This window comes from Acomys russatus, chromosome 16 (genome assembly GCF_903995435.1).
Source record: "Acomys russatus chromosome 16, mAcoRus1.1, whole genome shotgun sequence".
Taxonomy (NCBI): Eukaryota; Metazoa; Chordata; class Mammalia; order Rodentia; family Muridae; genus Acomys; species Acomys russatus.
In genome coordinates this window covers 46,812,541-46,831,048 of record NC_067152.1, presented here as the reverse complement: position 1 = coordinate 46,831,048, position 18,508 = coordinate 46,812,541, and the positions used below count along the sequence as shown (strand labels likewise).

Genomic DNA, 18,508 nt, shown 5'->3' with positions numbered 1-18,508 from the left:
TTTCCTACCTCCTGTAAAATCACAAAGAGGGTGTTTAGGAAAGCAGAGTTACTGAGTCGCGCATTCAGTTCCATGATTTCACCTGCTCATCCTGTGCAAGGACTCAAAGCCCTAGCCTTAGGAACCACTCCCCCCGGCCCTCAACCCCCCAACTCGGGCCGGCCATTCTCAGGCAGGGAATTTGTCCAGAGACCGGTCAGGCAGCTCAGAGTCCCTGACAGGATAGAGAGGGCTGCGGCCTTGGCTCACCCACGCCACTGCTGCTGAACTCCGAAGGTGTCCTAAGGGGAGCGGCGCCCAGGGCCGAGGAAGCCCCGCCTACCTGCTCCCCCCGCCCCGCCCCCGCTCGGCCTCCGATTGCTCACGTCTGGCCGCGAGCCGGCCGAGGGTCGAGCGCGTCGCTCCCGCGTCTCCACACCGTGCCGGCCTCGCGTTCGCTGTCGCGGCTGTTGTCCCGCGGCTCTCGTGTTCCGCCTGGCCCGATGGCGCCTCAACGGAGGGGACCGCCCCGAGTTCCCGAAGGAAGCAGCGTCGCCGAGCGCCGGCGCGCGAACAGGTAGCGAGGACCGTAGGGACCGGGAGGCCGCGCGCAACAGCGGGCGGGGCCTGACTGGGGGCTTGTGGGCGTGGCCACCCTGAGGGCGTGGCCACTACCGCGGCGCCTGCGCCAGAGCGGGCGTGGCCGTCCCGGGGCGTGGCCTGGCAGGGGCGGGCACGGTTCTGACAAGGCGGGGTCTGGCCCGCCGTACTGGTGTGCTTGTGTCTGGGTTGGCTCCTGGCTGGAGGTGTGGGGCGGGACCAGCCCTATTGCTGTGTGACCTGGCACGACTTGGAGAATGGGCGTGATGTGTTGTGGGCGTGGCTTGGTTGCAGTGTTCTGCGGCAACCCTCCCATAGTGAGCTGTCCACGTGGCTGTCCACCTCCGAGCTCTGCACAGAGGTCCTGCCCACAGGGAGCTTCTTCTTGGAGTCGATCCACGTTCAGTCATGTGAGCAGGTTTTTCTCTCTAGGGACCATTTCTGCTCTGTATGCATGCCCTACCTCCTCACGTCCCTGCTGTCACACCTTTCACACCTCGCCTGTCCAAACCTTCACCTGAATTGTTAGCTAAGGGATGGAGCCTTTAGGGACAGGGACTTAACTCTGACAATTCAGCGTGTATTTCAAGACCTAAGGCTCCTGAGACCTTTCCTGGACAGCAGAGCTCAGATACCCCAGTTACACACCCAGATGTGCTGCATCAGTACCTGATGCAGCTTCATCGGGGACTGTTTGGGCCACACAGACCTGGTTCATAGAGACACCTTAACTCACATATCATTTCTGACATTCTTCTGTGCTCTCTCTGGCCCTGGGTTTATGATTTGAGTCATATGGATATGCTTCATGTGTATTGGTTCAAGTACACGTGTGTTCTTGTAGGGATAGGTGGGTAAGGTTAGAGACTTGCATTTCGTGGGCTGGACAGAAAGAACCTGGGGTCAGCCCATGGTCTTTTGCCTGTTGAAGCATGTGTTTAGCCCTGTCTTGTCAGAGAAGACAAGGCACATACTGCCTGGGAGGTTCCTCTGAGTGGTGATGCATGGTAGGCATCTTGGTAAGCTTCGGTGGGCTGTGGGTGGAAGTAGACGCCCCTGTTTCCCACCGGCTGCTTCTTAATCAGCCCATGGGTACCTGCAGCATCTCAGGATTGATGGGGGTCCATCCATCTTGATCAGAGGTCAAATGTCGGCACAGCCTGAGGCTGGTGACACCCAGCGTGGACACCCTGTGGTTTTGATTGGCATACATCCAGAGGTTGTCTTCTATTCCCAGCACCAAGAAGGACTGGCTGCCGCGGGAGGCACAGAGGACTTGCCTAAAGGCTGTGGTCCTTGGGGTCAGCCTTGCTCTGGTCACAGTCTTGCTCTGGAGCAGCCTTGGGGCTGATGACGATGTTGCTGAAGTTGTGGCCCGTCGTGCTGAGGTGCTAGAAGGCAGATTCATTGAAGTCCCCTGCTCTGAGGACTATGATGGCCACCGGAGGTTCGAAGGTATGTGCTTCTCAATAAAGGGTGACCCTGAGACATCTTTGCTCCTCAGTGAGGTGTGGGCTTGCCTGTCTTGGAAGGGAAAGTTTGCACCTGTCCACCTGGAACATTTGCAGCTGATTCCAGTTGTAGCAAAAGGCGATGGTGCGGTTCATTTCTGTCACTGTGTGTGTGTGTGTGCGCGCGCGCGTGCATGCGTGCGGTGTGTGTGTGTGTGTGTGTGTAGGAAGTGCCTGCTGCAGAAGAAGTTGGCTCTCCTGAAGGTGGAGTTCCTGGCAGTTGTGAGCTGCCATACAAGGATGCTAGGAACTGAATTCAGGTCCTCTGGAAAGGCAGCAAGTGTTCTTAAATGCTGAGCCACTCAGGTGTACACAGCATCTTAGCATCTTAGCCTAGAGGCTGCCTGCAGAGAAGCAGGACTAGGAAGATAAGAAAGGGTCGGAGAGGCGGCTCGGCAGTTAAAAGTGCATAACACCAAGCCGGATGGCCTAAGTGCAATAATATCCCGAACCCATATGGTCGAAGAGAACCAAGTCCTGTAAGTGGTCCTCTGACCTCTGCACATGCCATGTGTCCACACACATAAAATAATAAATGTAAAAAAAAAAAGTTCCAGAAAAGGATGATGAGGATGATAAGTGGGAGACCAAACACCCAGCAAATGTGATGATGAGGACGCCAGCCCAGGTCAGCTCTGCGGCTCTACTGATGGCACTGGGTGAGGCAGAAAGGAGCAGCCAGGCGGGTACAAGCTGGAGCCCTGGGATTTGGGCCAGGTCGAGGGCAGCACCTGGGGAGCCCACACCCTGGCTGAAGGGGTGTGGTGGTGCAGGCTTCCTTGGGCTGCTGTTTTCCTGAACATTCTGTGCCACCCAGATTCATTCTGTTTCTCAAATGTAGCATTTGGGCCTGGCTCTATAAGGATATATATATATATATTATATTTTTTTTTTTTTTTTTTTTTTTTTTTTTTTTTTAATTCATAGTAATGTTTTGGACTTGAATGTCGAAAAGATTCCATGTTCTTCCACAAAGGGGCGCTGTTGTGATGCACAGGAACTCAGCACTTGTCCACCTGGGAGGTGGCAGGAGAGTGCTTTGTGGACTGGGTAGCCAGGGACAATGGGCATACCATCTCTCCTCCAGCAGTCAGTGAAATAAACATGTTTCTGTTGTGCTGGATGCTCTGTGCTAGGACTTTACTTCCAGCATCCTAATTTAACACAGAGAGGGAGGGGGAGAGAGAGAGAGAGAGAGAGAGAGAGAGAGAGAGAGAGAGAGAGAGAGAGAGCTATAAATGGCAGCTTACCAGCCAGCATATCTTACAGGAAGGTCCCCAGGGTCTAAAGTCCCATTTCATCAGTGAGGGCCAAGGGAACTGGCCCTTTGCTGCCAGAATACAGGAACTGGTTGTTTGCTGAGCTTGCCTCTGATGCGCTTCTCCATCCATGCCATCTCTCCCACGAGCCTGAGCGCCATCACACTCACCCTCTCCCCATCCTGACTTCCTCTCTCTGCATGACACCCGGGTAGGAGGAGATGCAGGAGTGAGTACAGCCAGCCGGGCAGGTGCTTTGGTCCTGGAGAGAGATGGTGTCCAGAGTAACAGGCTGAGCTTGGGCCGTGCCAGAACTTTTCAGTGGGTGTGAGGAGTGCTCACACCAGCGAGCAAGATAAGGAATGTTATCAGACTGTTAGTGTGTTAGCACAGGCCTGTGATCTCACAGAACTCAGGAGGCTCAGGAAACAGGAAGTTCTTGAATTTGAAGCAGCCTGAACTACCTAGTGAGCATATTTCTAACAAACAAGACAAACCAAAAAAAATTGTCAGTCACTGTCTCGGGGCAGTTCTGGTGGAAAGTCACCACTGTGTATCTGAAGTTGACTTTTAACTGGGTATGTTAGCCAAACTGGCCCCTGTCAGGGTGGAGGGCCTTGCCAGCTCAGCCAAGATCTTGGGGCAGAGGCTTTGGAAATCAGTATTTCTCCTTGGCTGTCTTCCTCCAGGCTGCACCCCCAGGAAGTGTGGCAGAGGAGTCACTGACGTGGTGATCACCAGGGAGGAGGCAGAGCAGATTCGCAGGTACCTGTGCATCTCTACGCCCTGCCTAGAGCATCCATGAGCTGAGTTAAACAGTGAATGGGGAGTGAGCCGGGCCAGCAACAGAGTGGACAGAACTCAGAGTTCCGTGGACCGTGCTCAAGGGCTTTGGGGGTCAGAGGGCAGGCTTCCTGCTTCCTGCTTTCTTTGAGGAAATGCTGTGGCCTTAGCAATGTTTCTGCTGTTTGAGCAGTTTGGAGGCCCAGCCTCAGCTGACAATCATTAGGTAATCATAAATGCTAGCCCAGAACCAGCTGGTGCTGGAGCTTTCTTTGTGAGGATTTAAAAATCAAGATCTTAAAAAGAAAGATACCATTTTCTGAGCAGTTTGTTCAGATCTAGCGTGTGGCCTTTCATTTGGCCCTTGCGTCCCACTGCCCTTTGTCTTCAGGCCAGGCCTGCTGCAGGGAGCCTGCCCGCTGTACCCTGCTGCTCACTGAGCCTCTAGCTTCCCCACGCCTGACGGTTACTAACACTTTACTGAGGGCTTAGCTCTCCTGGTGGCCTTGTCAGAGCTGCTTGCTCTTCAGTAGGGTGGTCCTCTGGGCGCTGGGATGGCTATTTCACTTTCTGAGCTGTGGTTACCAAACTCCCTGTCTGCGGGGGAGCCGTCAGAGCACAGGGTTTAGGCCAGTGGTTTCCAAGCAGACCGTGTGTTAGCAGCAAGAGGACGCTGACGTACCCGTCCTCAGCTTTGAAGGCTACAGTTTTGCGATTTCACGTTTGTTGACATTATGAATGTTAACCATGCACAAGGCACTGCCATACCGTTGGTGTTTTGCCTAGATACTTTCTGGGTAATGCTGTCAGCTAAATTCTGACTTAAGTTGTTTTTGCCTCCACAGAATAGCGGAGAAGGGGCTCTCTCTAGGAGGATCAGATGGAGGGGTGAGTCAGCATGGGTTCCGTTCTCACTTTCTTGATACTTTTTTTTTTTTTTTTTTTTTTGGTTTTTGGTTTTTTTTGGTTTTTTGAGACAGGTTTCTCTGTGTAGCCTTGACTGTCCTGGACTCACTTTGTAGAGCAGGCTGGCCTTGAACTCACAGCAACCAAAGGCATGCGCCATCCCTGCCCAGCTCTTGATACATTTTAAGTTTTCTCTCCTTGGAAGGGAAGGAGAAAGTGCTGGACTCACGGGGTCCCTTCTGTTCCCTCCAGAGGCATGGGCTGGTATATCCATAGTGTTTCTTAGACAGTGGCCAGTGTTCCTTCTGCCTAGTGGACACAAAACATCCCTCTTGAGTGTATTACATCACACGTGGCTGTCTTTTCAGGTTGTAATGGGCTGCCTGGCCTCAGGTCACACGGGCACCTTAGGCACTGTGGATAGGGACAGGAAGAGGTAAAGGTGGAGAGACGGGAGAGGGAGGCAGCTGACAAAGGAGTCAGGAGCCTGGTGGCCAGGTGGCTGCTGGGCAAGGCAAAGCCCCATAAGATGCGTCCATGGATCCACTGCAGGAGGCCAGCAGAGGCCTGTTAGCCTTTGCACTGTAGTCTGTGGTGGGCCTAGATCAAATCTGCAGAGCTGATGCCATTGGGAAGGTTGACTTTCAGACTTGACTATAATTTCACACTTTATGTGATTGCAGGACTTCACGATTTCATCTATAACTCTTTCTTTTTCTTTTTCTTTCTTTTTTCGTTTTTTTCAAGACAGGGTTTCTCTTGTAGTCACAGCTGTCCTGGAATCACTTTGTAGACCAGGCTGGCCTCTAACTCACAGAGATCTACCTGCCTCTGCCTCCTGAGTGCTAGGATTAAAAGCGTGCGCCACCACACCCAGCTTTTTTATTTTTATTTTTTTTAAGATGGTGTTTCTCTTGTAGTCATGGCTGTCCTGGACTCACTTTGTAGACCAGACTAGCTTTGAACTCACATCAGTCCGCCTGCCTCTGCCTCCCAAGCATCGGGATTAAAGGCGTGTGCTACCACGCCAGGCTTTTACCTCTTTCTTTAGAGTTCTCAAAGTGGAATTCCTTTTATGTTTTCTGATGAGTTCAGGGAGATATTTGCTAACGGGCTATCAGTGAGAGCCTTGTCCCTCACTCAGTCTTCAGCGTTCCCTTGAGCGCCCCCACGTAATAGTCTGGAGACCTTTAAGTTCTGTAAACATTGAGCCCATGTTGTGTCTACACCTTAGCTAAGTCACTCTAGGAATAAGAAAAGGGCTTGATTTCTGTTACCACTGGCCACCATGTGCGGGGGGGGGGGGGGGGGAATGGTCCACGTTGGTGGCCGCTTTCTTCCTGGAACACAGGGAAGGACTCAGAGGTGGGCGGTTAGGGTCATAACACACTTTGACAGTTTCTTAAGGTGGCGCACGCCTTTACTCCCAGCACTTGGGGGGCAGAGACAGGCAGATCGCTGTGAGTTCAAGGACAGCCTGGTCTACAGAGTGAGTCCAGGACAGTCAGAGCTGTTAAACAGAGAAACCCTGTCTCGAAATACAAAACAAAAGAAACAAAACAAAAGCTACTGAGGTGCTGTCCTATATGTACCGTTTAACTGGGAGCCCACGAGCCGCCTGCGTGCACCTGTGGCTACCACGGGGCAGGCCAGCTGGTTTGACACGTGCATGGGGTGGAGCCTCAGTGCTTAGCTGGGATGAACAGCATGAGTCATGCCCACCACAGGGTCTTTCTGCCATTCTCTGCCTCAATAGAACATGGCCGCTCCCTCAGAGAGTAGAGCTTCAGATGCCCAGGACGGGCTGTAGAAAGAGGCAGTAGAGCAGAGAGGGGTCACACTGGGTGGCATCTGGTGCATATGCAGACGTGTGCACGTATGCAGAAACTAGCCACACTTGACACAGGGACAGAATCATGTGCCAAACTTTTACCTCTACAGACCTAGTAGAAGGAAGGAAAGAGAAAGTCAATAGTGTGGGCTGTGACTCACCATGAGCATTCCCAATGTGTCTGGGGACTATTTCTAAAGACGTTAGGCCTAAGAGTTTGGTTTTCTGTGTGGACAGCAGAGAGAGAAAGACATATCTGTCCAGGCAGACAGTGCACAAGGCAGGGTTTTAAGAAGTCAGAGGTAGGGACTGGAGAGATGGCTCAGTGGTTAAGAGCACTGTCTGCTCTTCCAATGGACCCGGGGTTCAATTCCCAGCACCCACATGGCAGCTCACAACTGTCTGTAACTCCAGTTCCAAGAGATCTGATACCCTTAAAGCAGTGCACACAAAATAGAAATTAAAAAATTAAAAAAAAAGAAGTCAGAGGTAAGCCAGGCATAGTGGCGCATGCCTTTCATCTGAGCACTCAGGAGGCAGAGGCAGGAGGATTGCTGTGAGTTCAAGGCCAGCCTGGTCTACAAAGGGAAATCCAGGACAGCCAAGGCTACACAGAGAAACCCTGTCTCAAGGCAGAGCTAGAACATTTATACAGTGGATTGTGGTAACTGGGGTTTGGCTATTTAAGTGACTATCGTGTGTGTATGTGTGTGTGTGTGTATTTTTTTCCAGGCATCTATCCTGGACCTGCATTCTGGAGCTCTGTCTGTTGGGAAACACTTTGTGAACCTGTACAGGTGAGAGGCTGGAGGAAGAGGAAGAGGAAGGGTGCAGATGCGTGTCCGGCAGTTGCATGGACTTCAGGGCTGTGATGTCCCTCAAGGGCTGGAGAGACCTGAGAGCTCTCAGCCTCCGTGTCATTACTCTGTCAACTGCTGAATGCCCTCCGTCTCCCCCTCTCCATCCCCCCTTTTCCCCTTCTCTCTCTCCCTCCCTCCCCTCCCCTCCCTCCCTCTCTCCTCTCCCTCCTCTTCCCTCCCTCCCACCATCTCCCCCCCTCCCTCTTTCTGCCCCACTGTCCTCCTCGCTCACATAGTTGCTGTTGTAGAAGTGGGATAATGCTCAGATGATGGGTCAGACCCACGCGTGGAGGCTGGTTAGCTTGAGGAAGCAAGGATGCTGGGCGTGGTGGTGTGTACCTGTAGTCTGAGCCTCAAAGTTGAAGATCAGCTACAGAGTGGGGCCCTGTTTTTATAAAAACAAAAAGTAAGGAAAAGATTAGTAACATGCCATTCCTGCTATGCTCTTATTATTTCACAGATACTTTGGAGATAAAATACAAAATATCTTCTCTGAGGAGGACTTCCGGCTATATAGGTAAGGAGGATGAAGAGCTAGCTATGCCAAGGGGGCTGAGGTCACATCAGGCCAGAACAATCGCTCCTGTGGTGTCGGCGATCAAGACCTGTGGATGTAGATGTAGACAAAGCTCAGCCTGTCTCTGGGAGATGGGCACCTCCCCTAATACTTTCTAAGCCCTCTTGGTCCTGCCGCAAGCATGTCCTGTTAGTGGTCACAGTCCAGCACTTGTCACACGGTTCTTGCACAGTCCTCACCCTGAGGCAGCTGGCCTATCTGGAGAATTTTGAAATTAAAGCTTTTATTTAAAGATTGTTAAGATGTGGCTTATAGTCCAGAGACATTCCGTCCACCGTGTGTTGGGTTAGCCCCGTCACCAGTGCTGCTGGCTGCAGTATGACATCGCTCCCCAGAGTGGGCACTAGTACAGGCCCTGTAGCCCTGTGTGGGCATGTGTGTGTTGAATTTTATGTGGTTTTATCACCTACTAGAGTGTTGAACTAGCCACGACGCTGAGCTTGCCAGCAGAGCACCGAGTTCCTGCTGTCCTGTAGCCCCATGCCCACCCGTCTTCTCACCGCCAGCATCGCTGCCAGAACCACAGCTGACATTTATCCTTCATTATGTTCCCAGGGAAACAGCTGCTAAGCAACGCTTAGGCTCCTGGTCCAGGGAGCAGGTGAAGGCCTGACTGACTCTGCACACCTGGCAGTGGCAGCAGTGAGCTGTCGCTCAGTGCACACAACAGAGTCACTCTTAAGTCCGCTCTTTGAGGTGGCACGGAGCCATCAGAAGCTTTGCAGCAACTTTCAAGGGTCCCACCTTGCATACGGCTCCACTCTGTGCTATCTCCGTCTCCAGCTGACAGTTGTGGCCTGCCCTCACTTGTTCATCTCAGTCTTTATGTTTATTTCCGGTATGCACACACTGGCTGAGATGGAAAGTGCCCTGTGATAGTTTGACAATTGTAAATTCCACAGTTTATAAGATACATATGTGCGCACGCGCGCGCACACACGTGCACACACACGCACGCACGCACACGTGCACACACACGCACGCATGCACATGCACGCATGCACGCATGCACACATGCACACACACGCACACACACGTGCACGCACGCACGCACGCACGCACACGTGCACACGCACGCACGCACACGTGCACACACGCGCACGCACACACACATGCACACGCACACACACGTGCACACGCCCGCCCGCCCGCACGCACGAACACACGCGCACACACACACGCACACACACACACGTGTGCGCACAATGTGACAGGAAAGCAAGATTGAGCTACATGTTCTTGTTGAGCATCAGGGACACAAACGTCGGGAGCCGCATGCAGAGAGCAGCGAGGGCCTTTCCACATGGCCCCCTCCACACACAGGCCCAGGAGCCGCTCAGATGGACGTGGGACGTGTGTTTACGGCAGCAGGGGGCCTGAGGAGCAGTGCCAGCCTCGGGCTGCTCCTCACAGACGCTGCTCCCTCCAAGAATTAAAGGTGGAAAACACCAAGTCCGGGTTTTTATCCAAAGGTCTGCTATATTTTGTTAGGTTGAAGAGTTAAGTGGAAGGCCGGGTATGGTGGCGCACGCCTTTAATCCCAGTACTAGGAAGGCAGAGGCAGGCGGATCGCTGTGAGTTCGAGGCCAGCCTGGTCTACAAAGTTAGTCCAGGACAGCCAGGGCTACACAGAGAAACACTTTCTCAAAAAAAAAAAAAAAAAAAAAGAGATTTGCAATTAGGAGGAAAAGTGGAAAGAATATTCTGACATGTTTCACTCTATAAAATATTTGAAATAATTAAAACGTACAAAACTGTCAGCCTGCTGCGTTGTGTCCTGTGCAGGGACATCCGGCGGAAGGTCCAGCTCACCATTGCTAAAGCTTTTGGCATCAGTGCCTCCTTGTTGTATCTGACAAAGCCCACATTCTTCTCCCGAATAAACAGCACAGCGGCCCAGACGGCTCACGATGAGTACTGGCACGCACATGTGGACAAGGTAAGCATCCGCTTTTTTAGAGCTCTTCTTCCTGAGGTCCTAGGGCGCACTCTGAATTAGGTGATGCAATTGAGGAGATCGAGTTTGTCTCATGAGCATCAAGGGCTGGGACAGCTGTGGCGGCCTTTGCTCTATACTTGCTCCCAAGTCACGTACAGCCTTTCTGACTGGGCTGTGTAAGCAGAGGGTGGGGTGCAGGACTCTATTCCACAGGGTGTCCTCTCCCCATCACAGCCGTTGCTTCTTTTTTCTTCGTCTCCTCCCTAAGACCTTGTCACCGTAGCAGGGAAGCCATGAGGGTTCTCTTGTGTCGCTGACCTCTACCACAGCAGAGAATTCAGCATGAGTCTGAAGGAAGCAAAGCTAGGAAGTTTATTGATGAACTCGGGAGCCAGGATGCACCTGAGGAGACTCGGTGTGGGTGGTAGGACGGGGACACACGGACGCCTCAGCAGTCACCATGACCGTGGTCTGGGAGCTTGCTCGGAAACCGTGTGATCTGCTCCTAGGCTTAGACATTGGGGACAGTCTGTGCTGGCCTCTTCTTTCTTAGGCACAGGGTTTTGTCCTTGAAGGAGAGTTCATTTTAGGTACACTGGGCGGTCTTGTTGCTGAGAAGGGAGTAAAGCGTTCATGCTTGGGGTGTGACCCAGCTGGTAGAGTCTTGCCCAGCACGCATGAGGTCCTGGGTTCGATCCCCAGCATCATAGCAGCTGCACAAGATGGCTCCTACCTGTAACCCCAGCACTTGGGGGATAGAAGCAGAGGCGTTCACAATCACCGTGAGCTACGTGGAGAGCTTGAGTCCAGTGTAGCTACAGGGTACTGTCCCAAAACAGCTAAAAGACGAACAACCCTTTTCATTAAAGGCCCTTTCTCTGTGTGTGTGTCGCAGGTAGGCAGGCCCCATAAGGCTTGCTTCATTTGCCATTTTAAACAATCATGACTTGGGATGTTTATAGTGGGTACAGCTATTTTGCAGGTGGTCTGATTAGTAATATGAAAATTCCTGGGGTGCCAGCCAGTGGGAAGTGGGAATCAGAGCAAAGAGACTGAGGGGGCCTTTTGCGTCTCGTGGCTTGTTTCCTAAGTAGTCAACTTGCCTTGCTTGGGTCAGCCCTGCTGAGGTTTCTCAATCCCTGGTGGCCAGTTCTGCCCAGTCAGTGACGGGAGCCTTCTCTGTGAAGGTCTCTTCCCCGTCAACTGTGCACAGCAGGTGAGGACTCACTCGTACCCACCACCCAGTTCTCCTCACCTGGTGCCAGGTGGCTGCCAGGGTACCATGAGAAAGTGCAGTGTCACCTTTCTGTGTGGCAGTCTGCCCCCACCCTTCCCTTTGAGTGTGGTAGCTGGTAACTGTTAGGAGGTTTGCAGTGTGTGAGGGTGGGCTGAGGCTCTTAAGGCGTCAGAGTCGCACATGCTTCCTGGTGCTGCTGGCTCCACCTGGTCTTCTGAGGATTGGTGTGGTTTCTCTCTGCTTTCTTTGCCTTGTGTGTCACTGCTGAAGCGTTTGGAGTCTGTCCTGTTGGTGTTCCTTTGGTGTTAGCCTAGGGGGCTGATGCTGGGGTGGGGAGCACTCAGCTCACAAGGTCAAGCTGGGTCCGCCAGCAGACTGACACCCACAAGCAGGAGTCTTGCATCTTCCACGCCTCACTGAGCCTGTGCCAGCAGGGCGGATCAGTCATTTGATTCTGTCTTTAAACTCAGGAGGGGAGTGGAGGACGATCAATCATTTGATTCTGTCTTTAAACTCAGGAGGGGAGTGGAGGACGGCACAGGCGGGTGGTGGGGGCTTAGTGTTTGCAGCTGGGCCTCGGAGCCTCTTAACCTCTCACCGCAGACTCGCTAATTGAATGATGTGTCAGGCTGGATGGTCGTCTAATGTGATTGAAGGTCTGCGCACGTCACATATCACTGTCTTTGTGGCATGTCTCACTAGTCACCTTTATTAACCAGAAGCCAATTTGTGAGTGTTCTCTCTGACATCCCTTGAAAACAGCTCTGCATGTGGCAGGCACTTGTACAGGGCACTGGAAGCTCCTGCAGCACCCGCCATCTGCACTTTGTTCTGAGCGTCCTCCACATAGCTGCTCAGAAATGGCCGTCATGCCTGGTGTGCTCCTTGTGGGAGCTTGAATCTCCTGCTTCCTTTCTCCGGGAGGCTGGGCCCAGAATCTGGTCACAGAGTTTTCTTCAGCCTTCTGGAGGCTAGCTGAAGAAGGCTCTGTCCTGAGAACCAGTCACCAAGAAGGCCTAATGCACTTGATTAAAATAAAGACAGTCAGCTGGGTGGTGGTGGTGCACACCTTTAATCCCAGCACTCGGGAGGCAGAGGCAGGTGGATCGCTGTAAATTCGAGGCCAGCCTGGTCTACAAAGCGAGTCCAGGACAGTCAAGGCTACACAGAGAAACCCTGTCTCAAAGAAACCAAAAAAATAAAAAAATAATAAAATAAATAAAGACAGTCAAATGTCAAAGAACTAGATTTTAATTTACTAAGCTTAATGATTAAAAAAAAAAAAGACAAGGACAGGCAGCTACAGGGAGAAATGGGGAGTGAGCTGCCAAGCCTTCTAGCCCCTGGGGTTTTAAACTAAGTGTACTTGAATAGCAGGAGACACTCCCAAGACACTTGGGTGGGGGGGGGGCGCTTTCTTCAAAGAGCCAGGTTTTGACACCTTTTGTGTGGGTTAAGGTCTGCAAGGAACTAGCTTTTTAACACATTTGGGTCTGGCAGTTGTTATCAGCAGGGGGGTCTGCTCACCTATGTCTGAGCACTAAGTTTACCGGGAGGGAGCGCGGAGGGGTTTCGTGTCTCCTCTGCCTGCAGACAAGGGCCCACACTTTTTCTGTGTGTGTTTTTGTTTTGGGTTTTTTTTTTTTGCTTTTCAAGACAGGGTCTCTCTGTGTAGCCCTGGCTGTCCTGGACTTGCTTTATAGACCAGGCTGGCCTCGAGCTCACAGCGATCCGCCTGCCTCTGCCTCTCGAGTGCTGGAATTAAAGGCGTGCGCCACCACGCCTGGCAGGCCCACACTTCTTATTTCACGAAATATGGCCTGGGAGGGCCCTTGGGTGAGTATATGTCTCCAGGCACCAGCACAGAACTGACATACTGAGACCTCTGACCCTGCAGGGGATCTGCCCTTTTAGAAGCTTAGCTGCTAGAGTCATACGTCACACTCCTGGTATGTTCTCCGCACAGCACCACAGAACCTTCTCACCTGTAGCACCCCCAGTGAGCTGCAGCTCTCCCGCTACAGGGTCTTGCTTTGCTCACCCAGTTCCTGAACTAACCCTGACCAGTCTAAGAAAACAGGTACTCAGTCTTTTTTCTCCTTTTTTGGACACAAGGTCTCACTGTGCAGCCCTATGTGGCCTGCAACTCACTATGTAGACATGTGCCACCAAGCCCTGGTCTGTCATCCTGTTCTTGCAGAGCAGGGAACTGAGGCTCAGAGAAGTCAAGTCACTTTGCTAGTGTCACACAGTAGGAATGCTCCCCTGAGGCTAGAGAGATGCATCAGTAAAGGATGCTCACCCACTGCTCTTGCAAGGAACTGACTTAACTCTCAGCACCCACATTAGGTGTTTTACAAGCACCTGTAACTCGGGTTTTAGGGAATCTGACATCGCTAGCCTGAGTAGGCACCTGCACTCACGCACATACACAAATAAAACAAATCCTTAAAAAACTTTTCTCTACAATATAGACTTTTTAATAATATATTTTGAATCACATTTATTTTGGCAGTGGGTATATGAATGTGCAAGCACATTTCTTAGTGCTTGTGTGGAGGTGGAGGACAGCCTCCTGGAGTCGGTTTTCGCCTTCCATATGTGGGTCCCAGGAGTTAAACTCAGGTCTTTAGACTTATTAGCAAACACCTCTACCTGCTGAGTCAGTCAATCTCAATCTCTCTCTCTCTCTCTCTCTCTCTCTCTCTCTCTGGTTTGGTTTTGAGATAGGGTCTCTATATAGCCCTGGCTATCCATCCTGAAACTGACTTAGTAGAAAGGCTAGCCTCAGACTCAAGAGAGCTGCCTGTCTCGCCCTCCAGAGTGCTGGGACTAAAGGTGTGTGCCACCACTTGGCCAGTTGTTGTTGCTTTTTGTATTGTTTTGTTTTAATAAAAATTTATTTTATTTTATTTTATGTGCATGGCCATGAGGGTGTCAAAGCCATAGGATCTAGAGTTACAGGCAGTTGTGAGCTGCCATGTGGGTGCTGGGCATTGAACCCGGGTCTTTTGGAAGAACAGACAGTGCTCTTAATGCTGAGCCATCTCTCCAACCCATTTTTTAGGTTTTTTGAGACAGGGTTTGTTTTGTTTGTTTGTTTAGGTTTTTCGAGACAGGGTTTCTCTGTGTAGCCCTGGCTCTCCTAGACTCGATTTGTAGACCAGGCTGGCCTTGAACTCACAGAGATCCGCCTGCTTCTGCCTCCTGAGTGCTGGGATTAAAGTCGTGCGCCACCATTGCCCGGCTCACAGCAAGCACTCTTAACCACTGAGCCACCTCTGAAACCCCTCTATGTGAAATTTTAAATGCTTTTTGAAAGCTTTAAAGTGGTTTTTCTGGTGCTTGGTTACTTCTCAGTGGTAGAGTGTGAGCTTAGTTACTGCATTTGGAGAGTTTGGGGCCATTATTTCTTTAAATGTTTTTCTGTATTAATTTTTCTCTTCAGTAACAGAATACCAGAGCTTAGGTATGTTACCAAGATTCCACGCCCAGAGCTTTGTCCTCCGGGTGCTCTGCTCCTGTCCAAGGCGTTCTTTCTCCCATCAGCCAGGATCCAAACCAGTGTGACTTTCAGACTGAAGAACTACATATATATATATATGTATATATATATATATATATATATATATATATATATATATATATTTTTTTTTTTTTTTTTTTTTTTTTTTTTTTTTTGCTTATTGTTGTTTGTTTGTTTGTTTTGAGACTGGGTCTTTATGTAGTTCAGGCTAGCCTTAAACTTGCTGTACAGCTGAGATTGGCATTGACTCCAGAGGTGCTCGCTCCACCCCTGGAGTGCTGGGATCACAGGCCAGTACCAGCATGCCTGGCTCTCTTCAGTTCCTCTTGAGCTGTGACGTAGTTTGTGTCTCTGCCTGGTAAATTGTGGTTACTGCAGTGACTTAAAGTCTTCCAAGTTCCCTGTGGCCCATGACTAAATTCTACCTGTCTGCCGGGGAACCAGCTCAGCATATGAGGCGTGTCGTTCCTAATTAAATATTTGCTTTGGCCAGCCTGGTCTACATAGTGCGATCCTGTCTTGGAAAAAAAATTGCTTCAGTGAAACAGAATTGGGTGGAGGTTTGGGCGACGGCCACCGTGTTCTGCTTCATGCCATATGACTTCCAGCCAGCGGGCTTCGCTTTAAGTTGGGTTGTTTGCAGAGTAATACACCCCACAAGGTTCAAAAGTGGAGAGAATATGAGAAGACAAGCACCCCCTTTCACAGAAGCCCCTCACTTGTCCAAGTCAACGCATTGGCCAGATTTTAGGGTCCCTTCTCTAACTTCTGTTTTTTGGCTTTTCAGGACATGGATGATCTGTGTAGCCTTGTCTGTCCTGGACTCTCTTTGTAGACCAGGCTGGGCTCGAACTCACAGCGATCCGCCTGCCTCTGCCTCCCGAGTGCTGGGATTAAAGGCGTGCGCCACCACAGCCCGACATCCAACTACTATTCTTTCTGTTTTTTTGTTTTTTGAGATAGGGTTTCTCTGTGTAGCCCTGGCTGTCCTGGAACTCACTCTGTAGACCAGGCTGGCCTCGAACTCAGAGATCCATGTACCTCTACCTCCCGAGTGCAGGGATTAAAGGCTTATGCCACCACTCCCTGGCATCTCCAACTACTTTAATGCAAAAACAAATGCATAAAATACTGAGTTTTGTCATTTGTAGAGAGCAGCATTTTTTTAAGTTGTCTCGCTTTTTTTCTGTTACTTTCATCTTGCAGTAACACAGCACACTGCCCTCTGCAGGTCTGTACCTGTAGTGCTCTTTAAAACCGTGATTGTTACGGGAGAAGGCGTACCGTGGTGAATGTGCAGGCTTCAGAAGATAACTAAGTAGAGCTCGCTCTTTCCTTCTGTCTTTATGCACGTTCCCGGGACTGAACTCAGGCTTTACCCACTGAGCCACCTCATCCTTTTCATTGTTTTTAATGGAAACTAGGTAATTAGATGCTGAGATAGCCTTCAGATAAATAAAATTATTATTATTATTATTATTATTATTATTATTATTATTATTATTATTATCCATGCATGCCCATGTGTGTGTCTGTGTCTGTGTATATACGGTACGTGTGTGTGAGCATGTGTGGAGGTCAGAGGGCAACTTTGTGAGATTGGTTCTCTTCTTCTTCCTTTTCATGGGCCCAGGGGGCTGAGCTCACGCACCATGCTTGCACGTAAGTACCTTTACCCACCGAGCCTCCATGCTGGGCCTGATGTGTCCTGTAACCGCCGTGCTCTCCAGCACCCTTCTTACCAGCAGCAGTCTCTTGTGGGTTGATACACAGATTTCAATCTGTTATATGGAACAGGGAAGAATATTCTACTTATGACAATGTTGCATTTCACTCACAGTCACGTATCCTTTGTGTCCAGGGTTTGGCTACCACAGTTTATGCTGCTGGGAGTGGAGGGCATCTGGCCCCTGATCAGTCTGGTGTGTGTGTGGGTGAATGTGCTGATGAATAAGGAATAGATCTGGAATCTAGGTAGAATGCCCCTGACTTAAGGAGGTTTCGAAAACGTTCTCTTAGCTGGGTGATGATGGTGCACACCTTTAGTTCTAGCATTCAGGAGGCAGAGGCAGGTGGATCTCTGTGAGTTCTGAGTGCAAGGCCAGCCTGGTCTACACAGAGAAACCCTGTCTGGAAAAACCCAAACCAAAATAAAACAAACAACAACGATAAAGCAAACAACCAAACAAAACAAAAACAACCAAACAAAAAAACCCTCCATTCTTCTTCAAGCTTCTCTTTTTCTCTCTCTCCTGCCACCTTTCCTCCTTCCTGCTCTGTTTCTCAGACAGACTTCCACTATGTAGCCCAGGCTGGCCTCAAGCTCACTGTGTAGCCCAGGCTGGCCTTGTCCTTCTCCTATGTGCTAAGATTACAAAGTGTTAATATGACTGGTTTTTTCCTTTGTACGTTCTAGCTGTTCATACATTGTGAGTCATGAGAAGTAAACGTTGCCATCCATGTCTGTTGATGGTAGAGGCCTATCATTTTTTCATATGAAGGTCAATTGCTCTGAGGCCATTTTAAAAGACATCTGTGAAGCCGGGCATGGTGGCGCACGCCTTTAATCCCAGCACTCGGGAGGCAGAGGCAGGTGGATCTCTGTGAGTTCGAGGCCAGCCTGGTCTACAAAGCAAGTCCAGGATAGCCAAGGCTACACAGAGAAACCCTGTCTCGAAAAAAGATAAAAAGTCATCTGTGGTTTCCCCATAAATCTGGGGGGTACCACACATACAATTGCCAGTTACCCATAACTTCATATGTGAGTTTCTAAATTCTCTCTTCTGTTCTAATATGTTTTCTTTTTAAAATTAATTTACTTTATTGTATGTGGTTGGGTGTTTTGCCTGCATGTATGTCTGTGTACCACATGTGTGTCTACAGAGGCCAGAAGATGGCAAATTGGAGTTTTTCTTTCTTTCTCTCTCTCTCTCTCTTTCTTTCTTTTGTTTGTTTCAAGACACAGTTTCTCCTTGTACCCTTGGCTGCCCTGAACTCACTTTGTAGACCAGGCTGGCCTCGAACTCACAGAGATCCACCTGCCTCTGCCTCCCAAGTGCTAGGATGACAGGTATGCACCACCGCACCTGGCTTCCAGGAGTGTTCCAACAGTTGTCCCGTGGTGGAACTGTTCTCCTGAAAGTCAGTGTCAGGAGCATTTGTTGTGCAGCTTTTCAGGGTAACATTACTTTCATACCTTATGTGTATTTGTGTTTACTATCATCTGTGCATGTGGAGGGCAAAGGTGGACACTGGGTGTCCCATTCTTTCTGTCACTCTCCACTTTATTCCTTTGAGGCTGAGTCTCTCACTGAGCCTGGAGCAAGGCTGGCAGCCAGCAAGCCTGAGAAGTCCTCTTATTCCCACCCCCAATGGTGCAGCAGTTTCAGACAACTGCATAGCTCTGTCCAAGGTTTTATGTGAGCACTAGGGACTCAAACAGATTCTCATACTGGCATATCAAGGACCGTTCCCCCGTGAGCCCTCTCCTACACCCGCCT

The 18,508-nt window shown here is 50.5% G+C and overlaps 1 protein-coding gene across 1 annotated transcript in view; it reads left to right on the top strand.

Moving 5' to 3' along the window:
- The first annotated feature begins 457 nt into the window (after nt 1-457).
- Nucleotides 458-18,508, top strand: part of Ogfod3 (2-oxoglutarate and iron dependent oxygenase domain containing 3) — a 32,214-nt gene continuing 14,163 nt past the window's right edge. The window contains exons 1-7 of the mRNA XM_051159256.1: nt 458-556; nt 1,817-2,034; nt 4,039-4,114; nt 4,978-5,020; nt 7,602-7,666; nt 8,190-8,246; nt 10,092-10,245. Coding sequence (XP_051015213.1) covers nt 483-556; nt 1,817-2,034; nt 4,039-4,114; nt 4,978-5,020; nt 7,602-7,666; nt 8,190-8,246; nt 10,092-10,245 — 687 coding nt within the window. The 5' untranslated portion in view covers nt 458-482. The remainder of the gene's footprint in view (nt 557-1,816; nt 2,035-4,038; nt 4,115-4,977; nt 5,021-7,601; nt 7,667-8,189; nt 8,247-10,091; nt 10,246-18,508) is intronic.